Below are 17,454 nucleotides of genomic sequence, written 5' to 3' on the forward strand. Positions count from 1 at the left end.
CACACACACACACACACACACACACACACACACACACACACTGATAACCGCTCTCATCTGTCAGGATGACAGCCCAGGCAGACAGACTACTTCTCTCCGTGCTTCAAACCAGCAAAATCACCAAACAGCATCTTCTTTAGTCTGAAGTTGGCAAGACAGTCAGTAAATGTCCACTACAGCTGTTCACTTACACAAGCATATTTTCACCCAAATGGAAAGACCCACATCCCTCAGTCTATTTCCTGGTGTTAGCAATGAGCTCCATGCACATTGTTACATGCATGTGGAAAAATCTCAGCTTTAATTTTATGTTGCACAATGAGACCCACAACACCCTTTTTTCAAAGAACACTCAGATTTACAGTATGAGCTGTTTTATGATCTTAATTTTTCTTCATTTAATTCATGGCTGTGCAAAGTTGTTCTGGTAATTCAGTGTGAACATCTAGTACTAAAGTTTATTAACTGTCTGGAGGTAATTAGCTACCTCTGATGGTTTTAGGTGCTTAAATTTAATAAAAAATCATTGGGCTGCCCACAAAGGGATATTTAGAGAAAATTAACGACTTCCTAAGCGTTCATGCCATATCATTCCTTCTTCTACTCCTTTCGTATAATCTATAGTCCAAAACTAGCCCCACAGGGGTCATTATACTTTAGGAATCTGCAATGTTCAGATAGGCTTTAAAGTATTCTCTTTGAAGGTAAAATGTTTAAAACAGCTATCGGTAGTCTAAAATAAATATTTAGAGACTTAAGTAGTTCAGGGATGGGCAAATGATGGAAGGGGCCACATTTTTTGTTCATAYCTTTTGAAAGGACTACATAATGACATACAGTGTATATGCAATAGAACACTGTATGAAGGATGCTACGAAAGCAAAGCTATCAGTAGGCTACAGTAAAAACATTATGAGGTTTACTATACCTGTTTTGGGAAAGAAAGTTTCAGGGGTCCAGGTGATCCCGTGTTGCTCTTTTACATTTGACAAAATGTTTTGAGTAGGCGTTAAGTTCATGATTGCACTTTTTTCTTGTCAAACTCGGCTTGTTAATGACCTTCCACAGACTATAAAGGCCTGCATTTTTAGCACTAACTTGTTGGTGTGCTTGTTTTGTTTCAGCTTAGGGCTATTTGCATATTTCAGTATTTTCAGACAGTTTCTGTTTAATGGTCTTTCAGTAACTTTAAGTATAATAACTGTATTTTTAGAAATATATTAAGAGGAGTTATTTTAGTCTGTTTCATGTTTTATTCATTTCATCTCCAAGTTCTTGTAAATTCTCATCAAATGTAATCTTTTTTTCCTTTTGCCTCATTTCTGTCTTTTTTTTCCATTGACTAATTAAAATGTGTGCTCTGAAATTTATGGCCTTTTTTACCACATTGTCTTCTGTACTTCACTAGCTTCATCATTGCTTAGTTAACACAGAGGCAGACACTCTGCTCAGCCCGTCTCAGTCGACTCGTCTCCTAATCCACATGAAGGATCAAAGGGGCAGGCGGGCCCTCATATGATACACATTATACACCATGACTGGCAGACCGAAAAGGGCCACAGAGCATTTTAAACCAGGTTAGCTGTCAAGTTCATTTATCATTCCTGTAAACGAAACTAAACAGGACTTTGTGGGAGCAGCTGCTGAAAGATTGAAGCTTCTAAACGGTTAGTTTTAAAGTGAGTGGGACAAAATGTAGACCAGTAGAAGGTGAAGCATACAGTACATATTTAGTTCAGTAGATAGTCGAGAGTTAACATTTGAAAGATGTGTTGGCCCTTACTCCTCATAGCTCTGAAATAAAGACAATACAACTGGACTACAGCATTTGATTCAACATATTTTCCCTCCAATACTATCCTCAATCCCAAACATTCATTCACAAAATTCTCAGTTTTTAATCAGATCTTAGCAGGACTGGAGTCACTTTAAGTCCTTGAATCATGACATTCACAGAGTGCAGGTAATCTCTACACATATTTTGGTAAGGTAAAGATAAAGAACCCATATGAGTGGGGAGCCTCATAAATAGGTCCAYTGCTCTCCCCAAAAGGACACTAAGTTTTAATCAAACCTTTCTGTTCCTCGGGTGAAGGACACAAGGTTAGAAACACTCAGGCCTTGATTTATCAAGACRACAGAAAACCATTACTAAATTCCATGAGCAAATAAAAAATGRTCCGTGTTAAAAGTGGGCATATTGTGTGTGATTTACTAAAACTGCATGTTGAGATCATGCAGATGCAGCGGTGGTGAGAACCACCCTATTGAAATGAGGACTTGGCGAGTGTCACTGAAGAAAAATCAGACACAACAAAATTCAGATGTACAAGGAGAGTTTTTTATGTTTTTTTAACATACATAGGTCTAAAACCCACTGCTTTAGAGCTGCATGATTTTTTAGCCTTGACAAAAAAGGCATTTTATTAGTTTAATTTTATTTGTTCAACTGCCTTTTTTGTTATCTTGAATGTCAATGTTATACCTTTACACCGACTTAAWTTTWTTTWAATAATTTGTCAACCAAATCAAACTTCACAATTTACAGATCTCCTTCCRTACTGCCTGCAGCTGCTGTCCAGCGCTCAGGACAGCAGAGGTGATTGACCAGTGCAGAGAAGAAAGATCTCATTTTAAATGTTTTAAAGATTTAAAAGAAAAAAAACACAATCACATTAATTATGAATACTGCCAACATGCAAATATTGTAGGCTAATGCAGGCTGCATTTGGAGAAAGATTTAGATAAATACATAAAAAAATAAAAGCRTCTACACCAGGTTCTCAACTCCTAAAAAATAGAAAGAATGTAATAGCATTATTTAAAAATGAGGCTACATTTTAAAGTAATATATTCTGTTTCAGTTAATGTGGGCTAAATTTATTGTATCATCCTGCAGAGCACAGGGATCAAGTGATTGCAGACATGTCAAGTTGGAGGTTGTCCTTTGCATGGATTTTCCATCCCCTAAGGATGGATTTTCCATCCTAAGGGCAGTGTCGCAGAAAAAAAAAAAAAAAAAAAAAAAAAAAAAAAAAAAACTGCAAATTCAAATTAATTTGTCTCAGAGCCAGCAGGCTGTAAGAATATAAATAAAGCCACCTCCTTTGTGCAAAGGTTCTCATGCAATTAAACTTATGAGGATCAAAATTCAGGTATATGTCCGAAGGAGCTTTTTGATATGTGATCAGTTGATCAGAGCAAACAGATRCAGATGGCCTATGTAGTGCAAAGAGGTCTCTAATTCAATGCCACACACATGGATATTTTCTTCTGTGTACACTGAAGGTATGTGAGAGATGTGGACATACACTGGTGGTCTGCATATATCTCGACTTGAGATGCAGTTGCAAAAACACCTAGTAAGTATCTGTACTCTCTCACTGTAGTTGTATTTGCCTGGTTATGGTTATGGTTGGGGATAGATATAAAATCTTTGTGAGCGGGGGCCTCCTAAGTGGGCCCATTGCTCTCCCCAAAATCTTTATTTGAACCTTCTTGTCCCTCGGATGAAGGACAYAAGGTTAGAAACAGTCAGTGTTCTGAGCTTCTCGGGACCCATAAAGGGCTCCTCAAKAATTGTTTTCCTTTGACCACTCAGAGCCAGGCAGTGACCTAAGTAGTGCAAAGAGGTCTCTRATTCAATGCCRCAGGYATCACACAGACCATTKTCWTGGAGTMCCATCACCATTTTRTGGCRGTTGAGCAGATTRTGCCCAGTTAGGACTCCAACCAGTGTACTTAGACTTGTCCTTGTCAGGGCAGTAAGAGCTTTCCCAAACCTTAGATTTGTGCCGTTAATCAGTTCCCGTGCCTGTCTACATTCCATCAGCTCCCTCAAGCGGTTTGAGTGTTGACGTCTGATCCAGGCCTGTWGGGCAGTCCTACAGGCTTTTGTTGAAGTACCTACAACAGGCTCTGGTCCTTTGAATTTCCTGGTATCCATTTAACAGTAACACTGTTATCTCTCCCCAGTTGGTTGACTGCTTTGGCACACTCCCAAGCCAGATATTTGTCTGGTTAAATAAAGGTTAATAAAAAAATAAAATAATAAATAAATCATGGGGTGGACAATAGCCATGTAGATCTATCTGATAACCTTTGGGGTAGCTCCCCAGCAACTACCTGCAATYCTTCAGCACTGGTGTAGTCACATTGCTGCCTTCTTACACTTTTAATTTACAAATGTTTCAGTTATTTTTAATGTCCAGATAAACACCCAAAGATTTAACCGACTCTGACAAGAAGAGTTCTACTCCCTCCAACTTTGGAGGTGAGTAACCCTTCCTTGACTTCTAATGAGCAAAAAGAAACAATTCTGTCTTGTTTGGATTGACAGAAAGTTCCTGCTCCCAGCACCATCTGGATACTATGGTTAGTCTCCTTTGTACTAGGTTTTTCCATTCCTGCCACCTGGAATGATACGCCTAAGGATTTAAATTTATTGTCTCTAGTTACCTTTGGACAACTCAGATCAATTTTAATGGACAGAGACATCCGATCACTTGGCTCCTGTAACTGCCCTCTAGTTTAGGTATGTGATGCCTCTTAGTTTTGTGTATCTAGTTTTGTATTTTGAATTTGTTTTGTTTTTATGCTGCTGTCGTTATTTTCCTAGTTAAATAAATGATACTGTGTGCTCTCCATAGATTCTACAGGTACACTGTCAAATACCCMCTGTATGTCCAAGAAGCAGCCAAGCACAAATTGTCTATGTGCCAGACTGTGTTCTATTCGCAAAACATCAAGTAAGGCTGTTCCTGTAGAAAGACCTGCTGATATGCATGCTGTTTAGGACTTAAAGGTAATRGCATTGAAATACCATCCCTTACATGTCAATATATAAACCACTTCATTCCTTTCAGCAAGAAAGAACAGTTAAGAAATTTGTTAAGATGATGGGTCTGAAAGGTTTTATTTCTCTAAATGTTGGCTTTAGAGGTTTGGGCAGAAAGACAATCCCTGCTGTCCTCCCCCCAAATGGTACATAGCCATTCACTAGACAGTCAAGGTATATTCTAGTTATTGAGCCCAGAAGCAATTCTCTTTGAAGGAGAACTGGAAAAATGTCATCTGGACTACAAGCTCTAAATGGGTCAAGCATATCATTTGCCCATTTTACTCTGATGGGACTTGGTAAAACACTATATAAATTCACTCCATTTAACCAATTAGTACTGGAAGGCCCTTATTATTTAGAATAATCTTCTATTGCCACAAACTCATGTGATGGAGGTGGCTGCTCTGAATGAAATGGACAATAAACAGAAGCTGCAATGATTGGTCTGGATTCGCCATTAAACTGAATGTTAATGTTTTGGCAAGGTGCTTATGGATTCAATTCAAGCAGAATATCAGGGCTAAAGATGATTTTTTTCATATTTAACACTAAAACTGAACTCTATGGACAGCAGAGCCTGTCCTCCCAAAAAACTTTAAATTTCATATTTTATGATTTTCACATTATAGAATGAGGTTCAGAAATTGAAAGAATCTTCACACTTCCCCTACCTCTCTCTACACTTTCCCTTTCTTTTTTATAGACCACCTGCCAGATAAAATGTGAGCAAGCTATTTGCCACTAAAAATTCCTTGAATGATCTAGCTCTCTTGGTAACACATTTTGCCAAACCCTTTAATCAGGTTCTTATGCAGACCCTTATTTAGTACAGTTTCCTATTAGGTGTTCAATAGCATTGCTGTTCTCATACCAGCAGTACAAAAGAGGAATGTGAAGCTCTTTGCAAGAGTATAATGCATGGTGGGAAATCCTGAGGGGGACACGGTGGGAGCAGGTGAGTCACAAAGAGGACAAGAGCAGACACGATGACCCCTGACCTACAGGAGTTTCCGTTTCTGTCACTGGCAGATTTACCAGGCTGCTGGGATGTTTAAGCACCCTAAGGGTCATAAGGTTTGCACACTGAAAGCTTGTCAGATCCACTTTTGGTCCTGTTGTTATTCATTTTTAAAGACACTGGGTAGTCAAAGGAGGACAGAAAATGGTTTTTGAAGAAAGGAGGCAGAAATAAGTGTGGAGAGACTTAGCAAAAGGCCTTCCTTAAAGAAAATGGACATTTTCTGTGCACTGATGAGGACGACTTGACTGATGGAGTATATGGAGCAGTCCCCCACTGACCTGCTGTAAGCACCTTACCATATGGGCTGTGTTTGTGTGCGGCAAAGTCTTAATAGGATCAGGACCATGAAAACCAGGGCCAAACTTCCCCTCTCACCAAAGGGAAGCAAGATCAGCACAGAGCAGATTGACTCACTGACATACACAAACACACACACACACACAAACTTGTTTTTATATACTTGTGGGGCCCGCCCATTGACTTCCATTCATTTTTTTGGTAATTTTATTTCCTAACCCTGACCAAAAACCCAAAAGCTAACCTCACAGGTACCTACCTGACCCTAAATCTAGCATACACTTAATTCACACCTTGGTCCTAAACCCAACCCTCACACCCAAAATCAGCCTCTGAAGTTGCCCACAAGGAGCACCCGGACCCCACGAGGCTGCGTTTTCCTTAAAACTGGGCCCCACAATGTAGGAAAAACAAGGACACACACACACATACACACACACACCTTGAATGGAGCTTTATCACTCTTGGCAGCCAAGTCATTGTGTGATTGAGTCCAGGTCTGAATGGAGTCAATGAACAGCAGAATTGATGTAAAATGCAGTTTAGCAGGTCAGCCTGAATATTTGCTTCACAGTGTTGTTGGCATTTATTTCACACAAGGACTTTCAACACTGCTGCAGCAAATTAGAAAGAAATACACCACAAGTTGTTCTTTTCCCCTTGTATCTTTTACAGATTTGTGTTAGCCAGTTGTTTGTCTTTATGTTAACATTGAACTTTTTTATTAGACACAGTATGGCTCCCCGGGCAGAGTGCATGTTTATGTGCATGTGCAAGCCTCTCTAGTAAACACCTAAACTCAATTTTCTCTGTTGGTGGTTCTTTGGAATGTCTGGCATGAGTTTAAAAAGCCTGGGAAGTCTTGCATGACATCCCAGTGTTTGTTAAAAGACTCCTTCCTCTTGTCTAACAGACGGTAATTCCTTTTATCATTTTGGTGACACAGTCAAGCTTCATTCTGCTCTCATGTAAGTTTCAATCCTGTAGATAAAGAAAGCCAGTTAGCTTAGATGGCCATTAAAACAGTGGCTTCTTTAGTGAGATTTTTGTGAATAACAAACATAAACACTCTATCTTACACGTTAAATTCAGGCATGTTTTTCTTAACAACATGGGGTCACAAACTGAAAAATGTCAAAGATCTCTGATGTTGAGTGAATGTGCTGACATTTGCAACCGAATATAAATGACTCTTTTTACAGATAAGGCTTTGTTTTGGAACATATACCTTTCAAACAGAAGTCAGAGATTCTCAGCAAATTCCTCCTTACACCTTKTCCCAGACTCATAGTTTTCTCCATTGGGCAAGGTGTTACTTTGTCTTGCTCTTGTAATCACCAACAGTAGGGTTGTTGTATTGTGTTTTGTTAGGCCCCCTCACCTAGAGCCAATTTGTTTCAGGGGACCCTTAGGGCCTAATTGACTCCAATAACACAGCTTTTAATGGTACACCACCTTCACAATCATTTATTGCATCACAGAGTTTTAGATTTTCATGTTGATGCTATTGAAATATTAATGTCTATGTTTAAAATGTAATAATCAGTTTTGTTTTGTTTGCTTGTTTTCCATCCAGGCCGCAGAACAATGGTAAATTTTGCCCAGGCTCAAGTCGCAACAACCAGCTGTGTAATACCCGGTCATGCCCTCAAAGTGCCATAGACTTCCGGGCCCAACAGTGTGCTGAGTACAACAGCAAGCCCTTCAGGGGTTGGTACTACAAGTGGAAGCCTTACACCACAGTTGATGGTAAAGTTATCAGTTGCTTAAAGACATACAAAATGTTACTGTGTTTTTGGCACATTGTTCTAATTGCTTTAAGTTCACAGAACTGGCAAATATACAGTAACTTTCAAAGAACACATTTTTTTGTTTCTCATCTTAAAGTTTACTGTCAAAATCTTTTTTATGGAGTGTTTCTATAATCCCAAACTCTGTTTATTGTTGCAAAGATTAGAGCCAACAATCTGGAGGAAACTATAGCTGTGGATAATGTGCATGGGAAACATGTAGCCACCTGTACCCTCAGACAGAACAGGAATGAATTTAAAAGAGGAAGCCTGTGGGCCAGCTTTGTTAGGAGATAGAGAGCGAGCAATGAGGAAAAGCGGCATGTTTGGCTGTTGTCCTGGGCCTGTTTAAGTTGCTGATGAATGGAGGCTGATGTAGAAAGGAGCAGATTCTGAACTGCTTTATGGGACTCTGGGCCAAATCATCTTCACCATAATTTGTTTTGTTTTAAAAAGGTTTTTCAATGATAACTGAGCTGATATTAGAAAAATAAAACAAAGAAGCATTATGTCCCCATGTGAGTACATGTAGGTGATTTTTTTAAAGCCAGTTCCTGTYATTTCCAGCAGAATGTTTTTTGACATATGCAGTGTGAAATAGTTTGAAGTGTAGTAGCTTCTGTAACCTTTAATTGCCCAGACCACAGAAGTAGTTTGAAGCATGAACAACTAGATTTCTTCTCTGTGCAGAYGAAGACATCTGTAAGCTGTACTGCATTGCAGAAGACTTTGATTTCTTCTTTGCCATGTCCAGCAAAGTTAAAGACGGCACCTCCTGCTCCGACCACAAAGGAGATGTCTGCATTGATGGAGTGTGTGAGGTACATTGCCTAATCTGATTTATTTTGGCTTGCTTCCAYGTTGAACCTTTAAATAATTCATTTTGTTCAGAAACACACAAACAGATTGATTGAAACACACAGCACACTTGTTTATTTTACATAAATAGCTGGATCTTATCGTTATCATAGCTATATCTACCTTTTTGACATGACTTGTTTTTTGTGGGTTTATGTTTAGGCTGTGGGATGTGATCAGATACTGGGGTCCAAGGTCTCTCTGGATGCCTGTGGGGTCTGTAAGGGAGACAACTCAACTTGCAAGTTTTTCAAGGGCCAATACACCCTTCAGCATCGGGCTAATGGTAAGTTTCTCTTAGCTTGCAGTTTTGGTGTGATGAAGCAAACTCTACGTAGACCTGCATAACAAAGAAGAGCTAAGGGCCCACCACCCGAAGCCAAGCTGTCAACAAACAACATCCACAAACCTCTAGCCAATCAGATAATTTTTTATGCCAAGGGGGTTAAAAAAATTCTCCCAGCTGGTTGTGACAAGAAGGGGTGGAAGAAGCTATGAACAKAATGAGAACTTTTGTCATGCAMCTGCGACAATGAGAGATGATTTCGGCAGTTCGGTTGGAGTATATGGAGGCACAAGCATTTAAATCCTTTCGATAATGAGCTGACTCAACATAGAAGAGAAGAATGAAAATCTGTTTTATTGTAGTAGGATGAAACATGAGACCCAAGGAGCTACTAGAATGTAAATATGCCATAATAACCGTAATATTTTTTTCCCTCTTTTATTAACAGAATATTACACCATGGTGACAGTTCCAGCTGGGGCTAGGAGCATTCATGTCCAGGAAATGGAGGTGTCTAACAGCTACCTGGCCGTCCGATCTCCAAAGAGGAAGTACTACCTAACTGGAGACTGGACTGTGGACTGGCCAGGGAAGTTTTCCTTTGGTGGCACTATGTTCGACTACCAGCGCTCTTTCAACAAGCCAGAGAGCCTGTATGCTGCTGGACCGACTAATGAGACTCTGGTGTTTGAAGTAAGCCGCTGCTGCTGGGTGACGTTCATTTACGGTGATTGATAGTGACAGGACCTCAGAGCTGCTGAAAGATTTTATTTAAGCTCAGATTGGATTAGAGTAAGATGTAAAAATAGGTTTATGTTCTATAGAGAGCAAGAGTTGTTGAACTGTTACAGGTGTGAGGGATGATGTGGATTGATGCTGTAAAAATCAGGGCGAAAGCAAGTGTAGGAGTGAGCTTAAGGTGAATCAAGCTTTTCCCACATCTCTCATACACAAGGTTATGAAGAAACTTTTACYRAGGTATTTCTCATTACTTGTTAATATCTTGACTGTGCGAAGTGAAAAGTGACACAAAAAGTGAACGTTCAGACGAGTTCAAGTTGATTCATAAAAGACTATGCAATCATTTATTTACACAAAATTGAACAGATCATAAGCTACACTTGATTGTGGTTATTCCTATAACAAGCGTCAAGAGTTAAATGAGATAAAACCCGCGTCCGAATTTCAATTCACATCAATTCAAATTACTTATATAGAACAGTAAAAACGACAGTTCTGATGTTAACAACCAAACAATTTTACTGGCACTTTTAGCTCAAGTTTTGGCAAATTAAGAACAAGGAAAGGAGGAAAGTAAGATTAGTATGTTACTACTATTGTTACTTTTATCAAAGTGTGGGTCAACCGGAACTGCACGTCTTTTCTAAGCTCAGGTTCCACATGACAYGTCACTCCGAACACATCAGMTTTACCTGGTGATGGCTTCTTAAAGTAGGAGCTGGCTCGCCTCCRATCAGTCAGGGAACTGATGTCGGCTCGCTTACCGGTCATTGGCGTACAGGTGTTTTTCCAGGTAACTTTCRTCTTTTTTCAGTCCAAGCCAGAAAAATYCAAGCCATAKCCGGTTCCTCCTTCCAAAATAAAATCTCCCCTCGGGAGTTAAAAACGCACTCAGAGGCTCAGCCTCGGGGTGAGACCACCAGCAGGCATGCCGGGTCCCTGGCTGTGAAGTCTTCCCTAGTTAGCTCATGGGATCAGACTTAAAGCCAAACTGAGGTTTCTCCGGAGAGAATCCCAGCTGTCTTCCTAGGTTGGAATCAGGAAGAAGAGTGTGTGTCTCAAAGCCGTCCGGGTTAGTAAAAGAAACGGACGAACTTTGGTTCCGCCCTCAGGCTTAGAGATAAGTCAGAGAAAGAAAGATAAAGCGGCGCCAGCCCAAGGTTAAAATTCTGTGGTTGTTCAACAACATGATATGATAACCTCTTTTCAGCTTTCTTTTGATAGACTCTAAGAGAAATCACTGCAAAACATTTATGATGATTAATTAACATTTCTGTTCTATAATCAGTTCTGAACCTTCTGTTAGTCCAGATAAATGAAAGCTTTTCTCAGGAAAAATCCACAATTATATTACTGTGTTCACAGTAAAATGAAAACAGTGATTTACATAAAAACACAATGAAAACATTGTAATCAGACTCTGTGATTTTTTATACCATTATAAATCTTTAAGGCATGATAAAAGAAAAGAAGTGGTTCCACTTTTCCTGTGACAGTCATTATCATGATTTAACAAATGCATAAACATTCTTAGTTAAACAACAAATGAATCACAAACAGAAGATATTGTTCTGTCCATTATCWGATTAAGAGAACTRWGGGGTTCTCTYCCACGGTTGGAAAGACCTGTCATGGCCTAAATAGAGTTCAGTTTGTGACAGAGTTCCTGTCCTCTCATCAGGCCTGTCCGAGGCCTGCTTCAAGGCAGTAAATCTTGTTTCTTCACTCGAGGTGACCCCTACACAAGAGAACGTAGTGATAGAGGATGGGGAAATAAAGAAAATAAACATAAAAAAATATGCATTTCTGCAAATTGTGGGCCAATTATTTAAACTTCAGGAGTATGGCAAGGCAAGCAAAAAACACATAAATGACCAAATTGTGGCAGTTAAAGTTACTTTTCAGATTGGTTTCCTAAGGAACACTGTTTATTTGAAGACAGGTTTAAGTAGATAGCAATGTTTACACACACTCTAACCCATATGTATAGGGTTGCTTTGTAGCATTGCATGTATTGTAGAGTTGCTTTGTTGCAACCATGTGCTGTAAAGCAAAAACAGCCATTCTCAAGGCAGAAATGAAAAGTAGAAAATCAGATGTTGCCTGGAGTGAGATGTTCTGCACACTATAGCAAATGATTTATGAGCTAGTATTTTTTCTTTTTTCTTTTCTTTTAAATTCACATTTGTAATCAGTCGTGTGTTAGAAACCAGAACATAGGAGAAGAGTGCAAGTTCTTACCTGTCGTAAGGCAGCATAATATTGATGCTGGGCAGGCGTATCCTTCTGACAGCAAAACCAACATTGGACAAGTGTCAGAGTCATGCCGAGGTCTAAGTGATTGGAAAGGGATGTGGGGGATGTTCTTCTCAAATAACTTTGTCAGCAAAAGCATCTATTTTCTCTTGACCTCTGAGCCCTGGCTGTGAAAACAGAAGTGGAAACCAGCTGAAGAGCAGACAGCRAAGTGATATTCATGTAGAAGCTAGTCTCCACTCTGTCCCCTGGGCTACTGACATACTGTGGTTAACACAGGAATGATTGGCTCGTGAGTCCAGAACAAAATACCAGTGTTATATTTCTAACATGCTTTGGTGGTCACTTGTCTGGCTGTCTGGAAATATACAAGTGCTAATGTTGCTATTTTGGTCAAGAGGCTTTGGTCTGTGGGCATCCAAGTTCAGCCAATAAGTTATAATTGCTATTTGAAATACTTTGTCTTTTTTATGTTGTCTAAAGACCAGCTGTGATCTCGTGTTTGTGAACAAAACTTGGTATTACAATTATTTATAGCTATATAGTTGATTTCTCTCTGCTTTGCTAGTTTGCTTTTAGCTCAATGCAGCTAATGTGAATAGGTGTCACATGTCACATTTCTGATTAGCCCATCACACAAAACATTAGTAAATGGACATTTGTATTGTGGTTTAAACTTYTTGTAATATTTACATTTTTACATTWACAACTTAAGGGGTCAACACAATGGCTCATCTGCCTACAGTTCATTCTATCCCTAGCTTCTTCCTCGGTCACATCAACCTCCTGTACGTCCACCTTATTCACATCTATAAATCTCATCTGTGTCCTCTCTTTTCGTAGTTCATGGCAGCTTCATGTTCAACATACTTTGTCCACTATCTGCTACTTCTACTGTACATGTTTTTGTTGGTGCCACCATCTGTAAACCAGAACAGATCTCACTACCATCTTGTAAACTTACCCTTTCAGTCTTGCAGCTTTCCTTCTTCACAAATCACCCCGACACTTGTCTCCATTTTCTTTTTCACCTCTGTAGTGTGCTGCCATGTACTGTATTTTCATATTTATATAAAAATAAATACAGTAATAAACCTTCAAATTTGCCACACATTTTTAGTTTTATAATGCCACCCCTACTGGCCAGAAAGGCCTCATTCAACAAACTTGAAGTGGCCCACAGACTACCCGTTGATACAGGCTTGTGGCTCTGGACCCATTTAATTAGTTCCACAAGTCTGGGGTAAAGCTTGCAAAACTATCACAAATCCTATTTTTATTTCGCAGAAAAAAGCTATAAGAATTATTACTAGAAAAAATTACAGCCATCCATCGAATATATTGTTTTATGAATTGAAATTRTATGATTTGATTGATTATAATATTTTACTGTTAATGTACAGAGCTCACAAAGGTGTGTTACCTTCCAACATTCAAGTAAATTTTGTTAAAAGAGAGAGCTGTTATTATCTTAAGGGAATCGAAATGTTTGTGAAACTCTGGTTCCGTACGAGCCTGAAGGAGCAATCCACTTTAATCCAGGGAATAAGATTGTGTGGAACGTTTATTCCACCCAGGGTGACCACTACAATTGTGAAACAGCATGGAAGATGAGGTAAAAAAATGCCAGATCTTTATATATATTGAAGAGAATGATAAAATCTAGTATTCTGAAGAAATATGGAGAAGCTTAAGTAAATTCATGCCAAATGTTGTTTGAGTTGGTGTTTTAAGTTTAGCTTTGTTTTTTGTGTATTTTCAGTTGTTTTGATTTTTGTTGTAATTTCCTTTCATTTTGAACATATTCTGGGGATAAAAAGGGGCAGATATTATAAGATTTATTATTCTTCTGCTGCCTTTCATTTTTTTAATTTTATTTTGATTGCATGTTTTTTGTTCTTTGTTATGTATATGNTGTATATGTGTCACAAATGAAATGAATAAATTTCTAAAAAAACAACAAACAAACAAACAAACAAACACAAACAAACAAACAAACAAACAAACAAACAAACAAACAAACAAACAAACAAACAAACAAACAAACAAACAAACAAAAACAAATAGTGAGCCACGGAGCAGAAGTGGCTCTTTTGTTTGTAAAGGTTGCAGRCCCCTGMACTRAGACAAACTGTATGACTGTAGCAAAGACGCAGTTGGTCCCGATTTTGTTTCCCTGTTTTGTAATATAACCAGGCACCTCTATGTCAATTTTTAAAGTATCTGCAGTTCATTGTGARGTAACTGTGACAGAATAAAATGATCAGGGGGACAACTGTAAGCATTATTAGAAATGCTGAAATGTTCCCAGTTGACAGCGGGACACTCAACAGGACAGGGTGAGCCAAAGAACAGCTGGAACACAACATTCAGTCATTTCATGATGGCATTGTGATTGGCAAGTTCATCACTAGGATCTGGAAATCTCCAATAAAAGATTGATTTAATGTTACTTGGAAGGAAAATTAGAAGCAAAGCAATAACTAAAACTGCCCATCACACATCATGTAAATATCCATCACAGTTTACAAATTGATTTCCTGTTTCAGCCTTGATATAAACACTGTAGCCCTGTGCACCCAGTTTATTGCTCCATGGGGAAATTTTAACACATTTAATTGTGCTTCATGCCAATTTTAAGTGATTTATAAAACATGTCATGCTTCATCTTTATCACTTTCTTGAATACAGTGATATTGTAGCCAAACAAAACTGTGGCTAACTGTAAGTAAAATTTAATATTGTGAAATGTAACCTTTTTTTTATAATACTGAATGATTTTTATTTGCTTATTTGTGAGTCTGACTCATGCATCTGTCCAGCGCATAGTGATTCTCTGCAGCTGATTTGCAGATGTTGCAGGCATAATCTCCGTAAGTCTGTTCTGTAATTACAAAAAGGAGACAGAGGTTGATACAGAAATAAGGCCAGGGTGAGGGGAGGGAGAGGGAGATTAAAAGATTAGGATTGTCGCAGTTCAACTTTGTCAACGTGTGACGTTAAGACCAGGATCCAGAGACTTTAACTGCAGAGGAAAGCATTGGCGCGTGCGTGGTGCTTCAACCACAGATCATCCGTTTCACACATTCGGCTGAAGTGATGCTCTGATAGATAGACAAAGGGAAAGAGGGGAGGACGTGTGCATGGATTACTCCCAGAACCTTCCTCAATTTGCAACATTGAAAGAAAAACATGTTGAAGAGTGTGAGTGAAAGCTGTGACAAGGTGCACAGCTGCTCAGCTGGTAGAGAGGAGAAGCTAAGGGGGTGGGGGTAGACGTCGTTTGCAGAACGAGGAGGGATCAGACATAACATATGGCTGCTTCCGGAGGTCTCGGTGGATACTAAGTAGGATTATCCCCCCCTGGAGTTTAGATTTTTGTGGTTTGGCAAGACAAGGTCATGCCAGCCCATGGGAGAACATCATGAGCCTGATATCTGTATCTGCCACATTGTAATTCATCATCATCTCATCTGACATGATGAGTGGTGTGGCTGTTGGGCTGTGAAAACCAAGACACTCTGTGGTCTGCTGTTGCAATGTAGCTAGGACAGACTGACATCAGTCACACAACCTCAGCTATTAAAAAAAAGGAGTCATTCCAGATCGGGCAATGCATTTCTCTCCAAGATAAACTGAATATTTAGACTTTTATCTTAACTTAGATAAATCCAAATTTAACTGACAACTTTTATTGGAGAAAGTTAGTTTTCTCATGAATTACTACTCTTCCATTCATATGCATATAATTTTTAGCTCTAACCAATCCACACACTTGTTTTTTACGGTAAGCTTTATTATACCAGAGGGGCAGTTCATTCTGCAACCAAGAAATAATTAGTCCAGATAAACAAATAACAACATCCCCAACATTTAAGAAACTCACCAATGTGGGCTTCTACAATTCCTATTGAGCAAATCCATTCAAATGGTTGATGAGGTCAATACTTGCATCTTTTTGTTTTGCACTTTGGTACAGAATAAAAATATTCAAAGAGTATTCATGCAGGCATTAGAGTGTATTGGCTGGGTTAAAGACTGAACCGATATATCATATATATATGATAACAATCTTTATCAGCTTAACCTGAATAAAACAGATGGACTWCACAAGAACTGACCAAGATCCAATAATGCATTTTGAAATAGTTTAAAATGACATTCTATGAGCTGTCTGTGTACATTGACCTGAAATAAACTTTTATTTTTTTTAACCATGACAATGTGTTCTCCTGGGGCTGCTTTAATGATATTTCTTCTCCAGTAATGGGTAGGTCTGCTTTCATTCATCCGTCAGTCTTTGCTTGAATGGATGTCCAAATAAATCTCTCACACAGAAAAAGCAACCCGTGGTAGGTGTGCTGTGTTATGTGAATAAAATGAACCAGGCACTGGGTTAGTCTGGGAATTTGGCCTCACTAAAAATGGAATTAAACAATCTGAAAAGATTCTTGATCCATGTTGTCCAATCTAGCAACACAAGTGATCCTGAGTAACTGAAATAAACTTCATCATCATGCATAGTTTCTCTCAGGGTCTGAGTCAGGTCTGAGTCTTTTGTTGTATAGTARCTGACAGATTGATGATATTTTTTCTCTTTAAGTAGTGTACCCCATTTGATTCATATTTTTTGTTTAGTGACAAATCAATTTAGAATTTATTTTCTGCTCAGATTAGTGGTCACTAATGCCTGTTTCCTTGATTTATAGAAGAGATTTAAATTCATTTTGACTCATTTTTAAATTGGTTGTAGTATTAATAGTCAGTGTGTTTTCCCAGGATGAAATAAGGTTTTAAATTCTATACTGTTCTTGCAGCTGACACCATTCTGACTGGTTTTTGGCTGACAGATCCTTCTCCAGGGAAGGAACCCGGGTGTGGTGTGGGAGTACACTCTGCCTCGCACCGAGAGGAAACCTGAGTACAGCTGGGGTGTGGTGCGCTCCGACTGCTCCGCTCCATGTGCTGGAGGTGAGACTTTTTTTCTCTTAACGTGTGTTGCACATGATCCTAAAACTTTGGATTTCATTTGGACATGGAATGATGTTTTGATGAATTTGCACAAGACAAACACAGTCTGACACTAAAGTTAAAATTGCCTTCGTAGAAGTACAGTAGTTGCTTGTTGTCTTTGGTCAAGGATTAAAATTTCAATGACCTTAACTTTAGTAATTTGAGTCTTTTAAAGCTATATAAATTGACAAAATGACAACGTTTTCCACTTTTATAAGGATAAGTAGACAGATATGCAGACTAGAAAATAAAGCTCAGACAGCCACTCATTCTAAAAAAAAACCACTCATGTCAATTGTCAGTATATCAACAGGGTTTTTAATTTGTCGTCTCTCACATACTGTATATATAT

At 38.8% G+C, this 17,454-nt stretch overlaps 1 protein-coding gene across 1 annotated transcript in view; it reads left to right on the plus strand.

The window, feature by feature from the left end:
- adamts18 (ADAM metallopeptidase with thrombospondin type 1 motif, 18) overlaps nucleotides 1-17,454 on the plus strand; it is a 63,189-nt gene that overhangs the window by 26,143 nt on the left and 19,592 nt on the right. Inside the window, exons 13-17 of the mRNA XM_014022377.1 lie at nucleotides 7,735-7,907; nucleotides 8,639-8,769; nucleotides 8,969-9,092; nucleotides 9,541-9,785; nucleotides 16,940-17,060. Coding sequence (XP_013877831.1) covers nucleotides 7,735-7,907; nucleotides 8,639-8,769; nucleotides 8,969-9,092; nucleotides 9,541-9,785; nucleotides 16,940-17,060 — 794 coding nt within the window. The remainder of the gene's footprint in view (nucleotides 1-7,734; nucleotides 7,908-8,638; nucleotides 8,770-8,968; nucleotides 9,093-9,540; nucleotides 9,786-16,939; nucleotides 17,061-17,454) is intronic.

This window comes from Austrofundulus limnaeus, unplaced genomic scaffold (genome assembly GCF_001266775.1).
Source record: "Austrofundulus limnaeus strain Quisiro unplaced genomic scaffold, Austrofundulus_limnaeus-1.0 Scaffold327, whole genome shotgun sequence".
Lineage (NCBI taxonomy): Eukaryota > Metazoa > Chordata > Actinopteri > Cyprinodontiformes > Rivulidae > Austrofundulus > Austrofundulus limnaeus.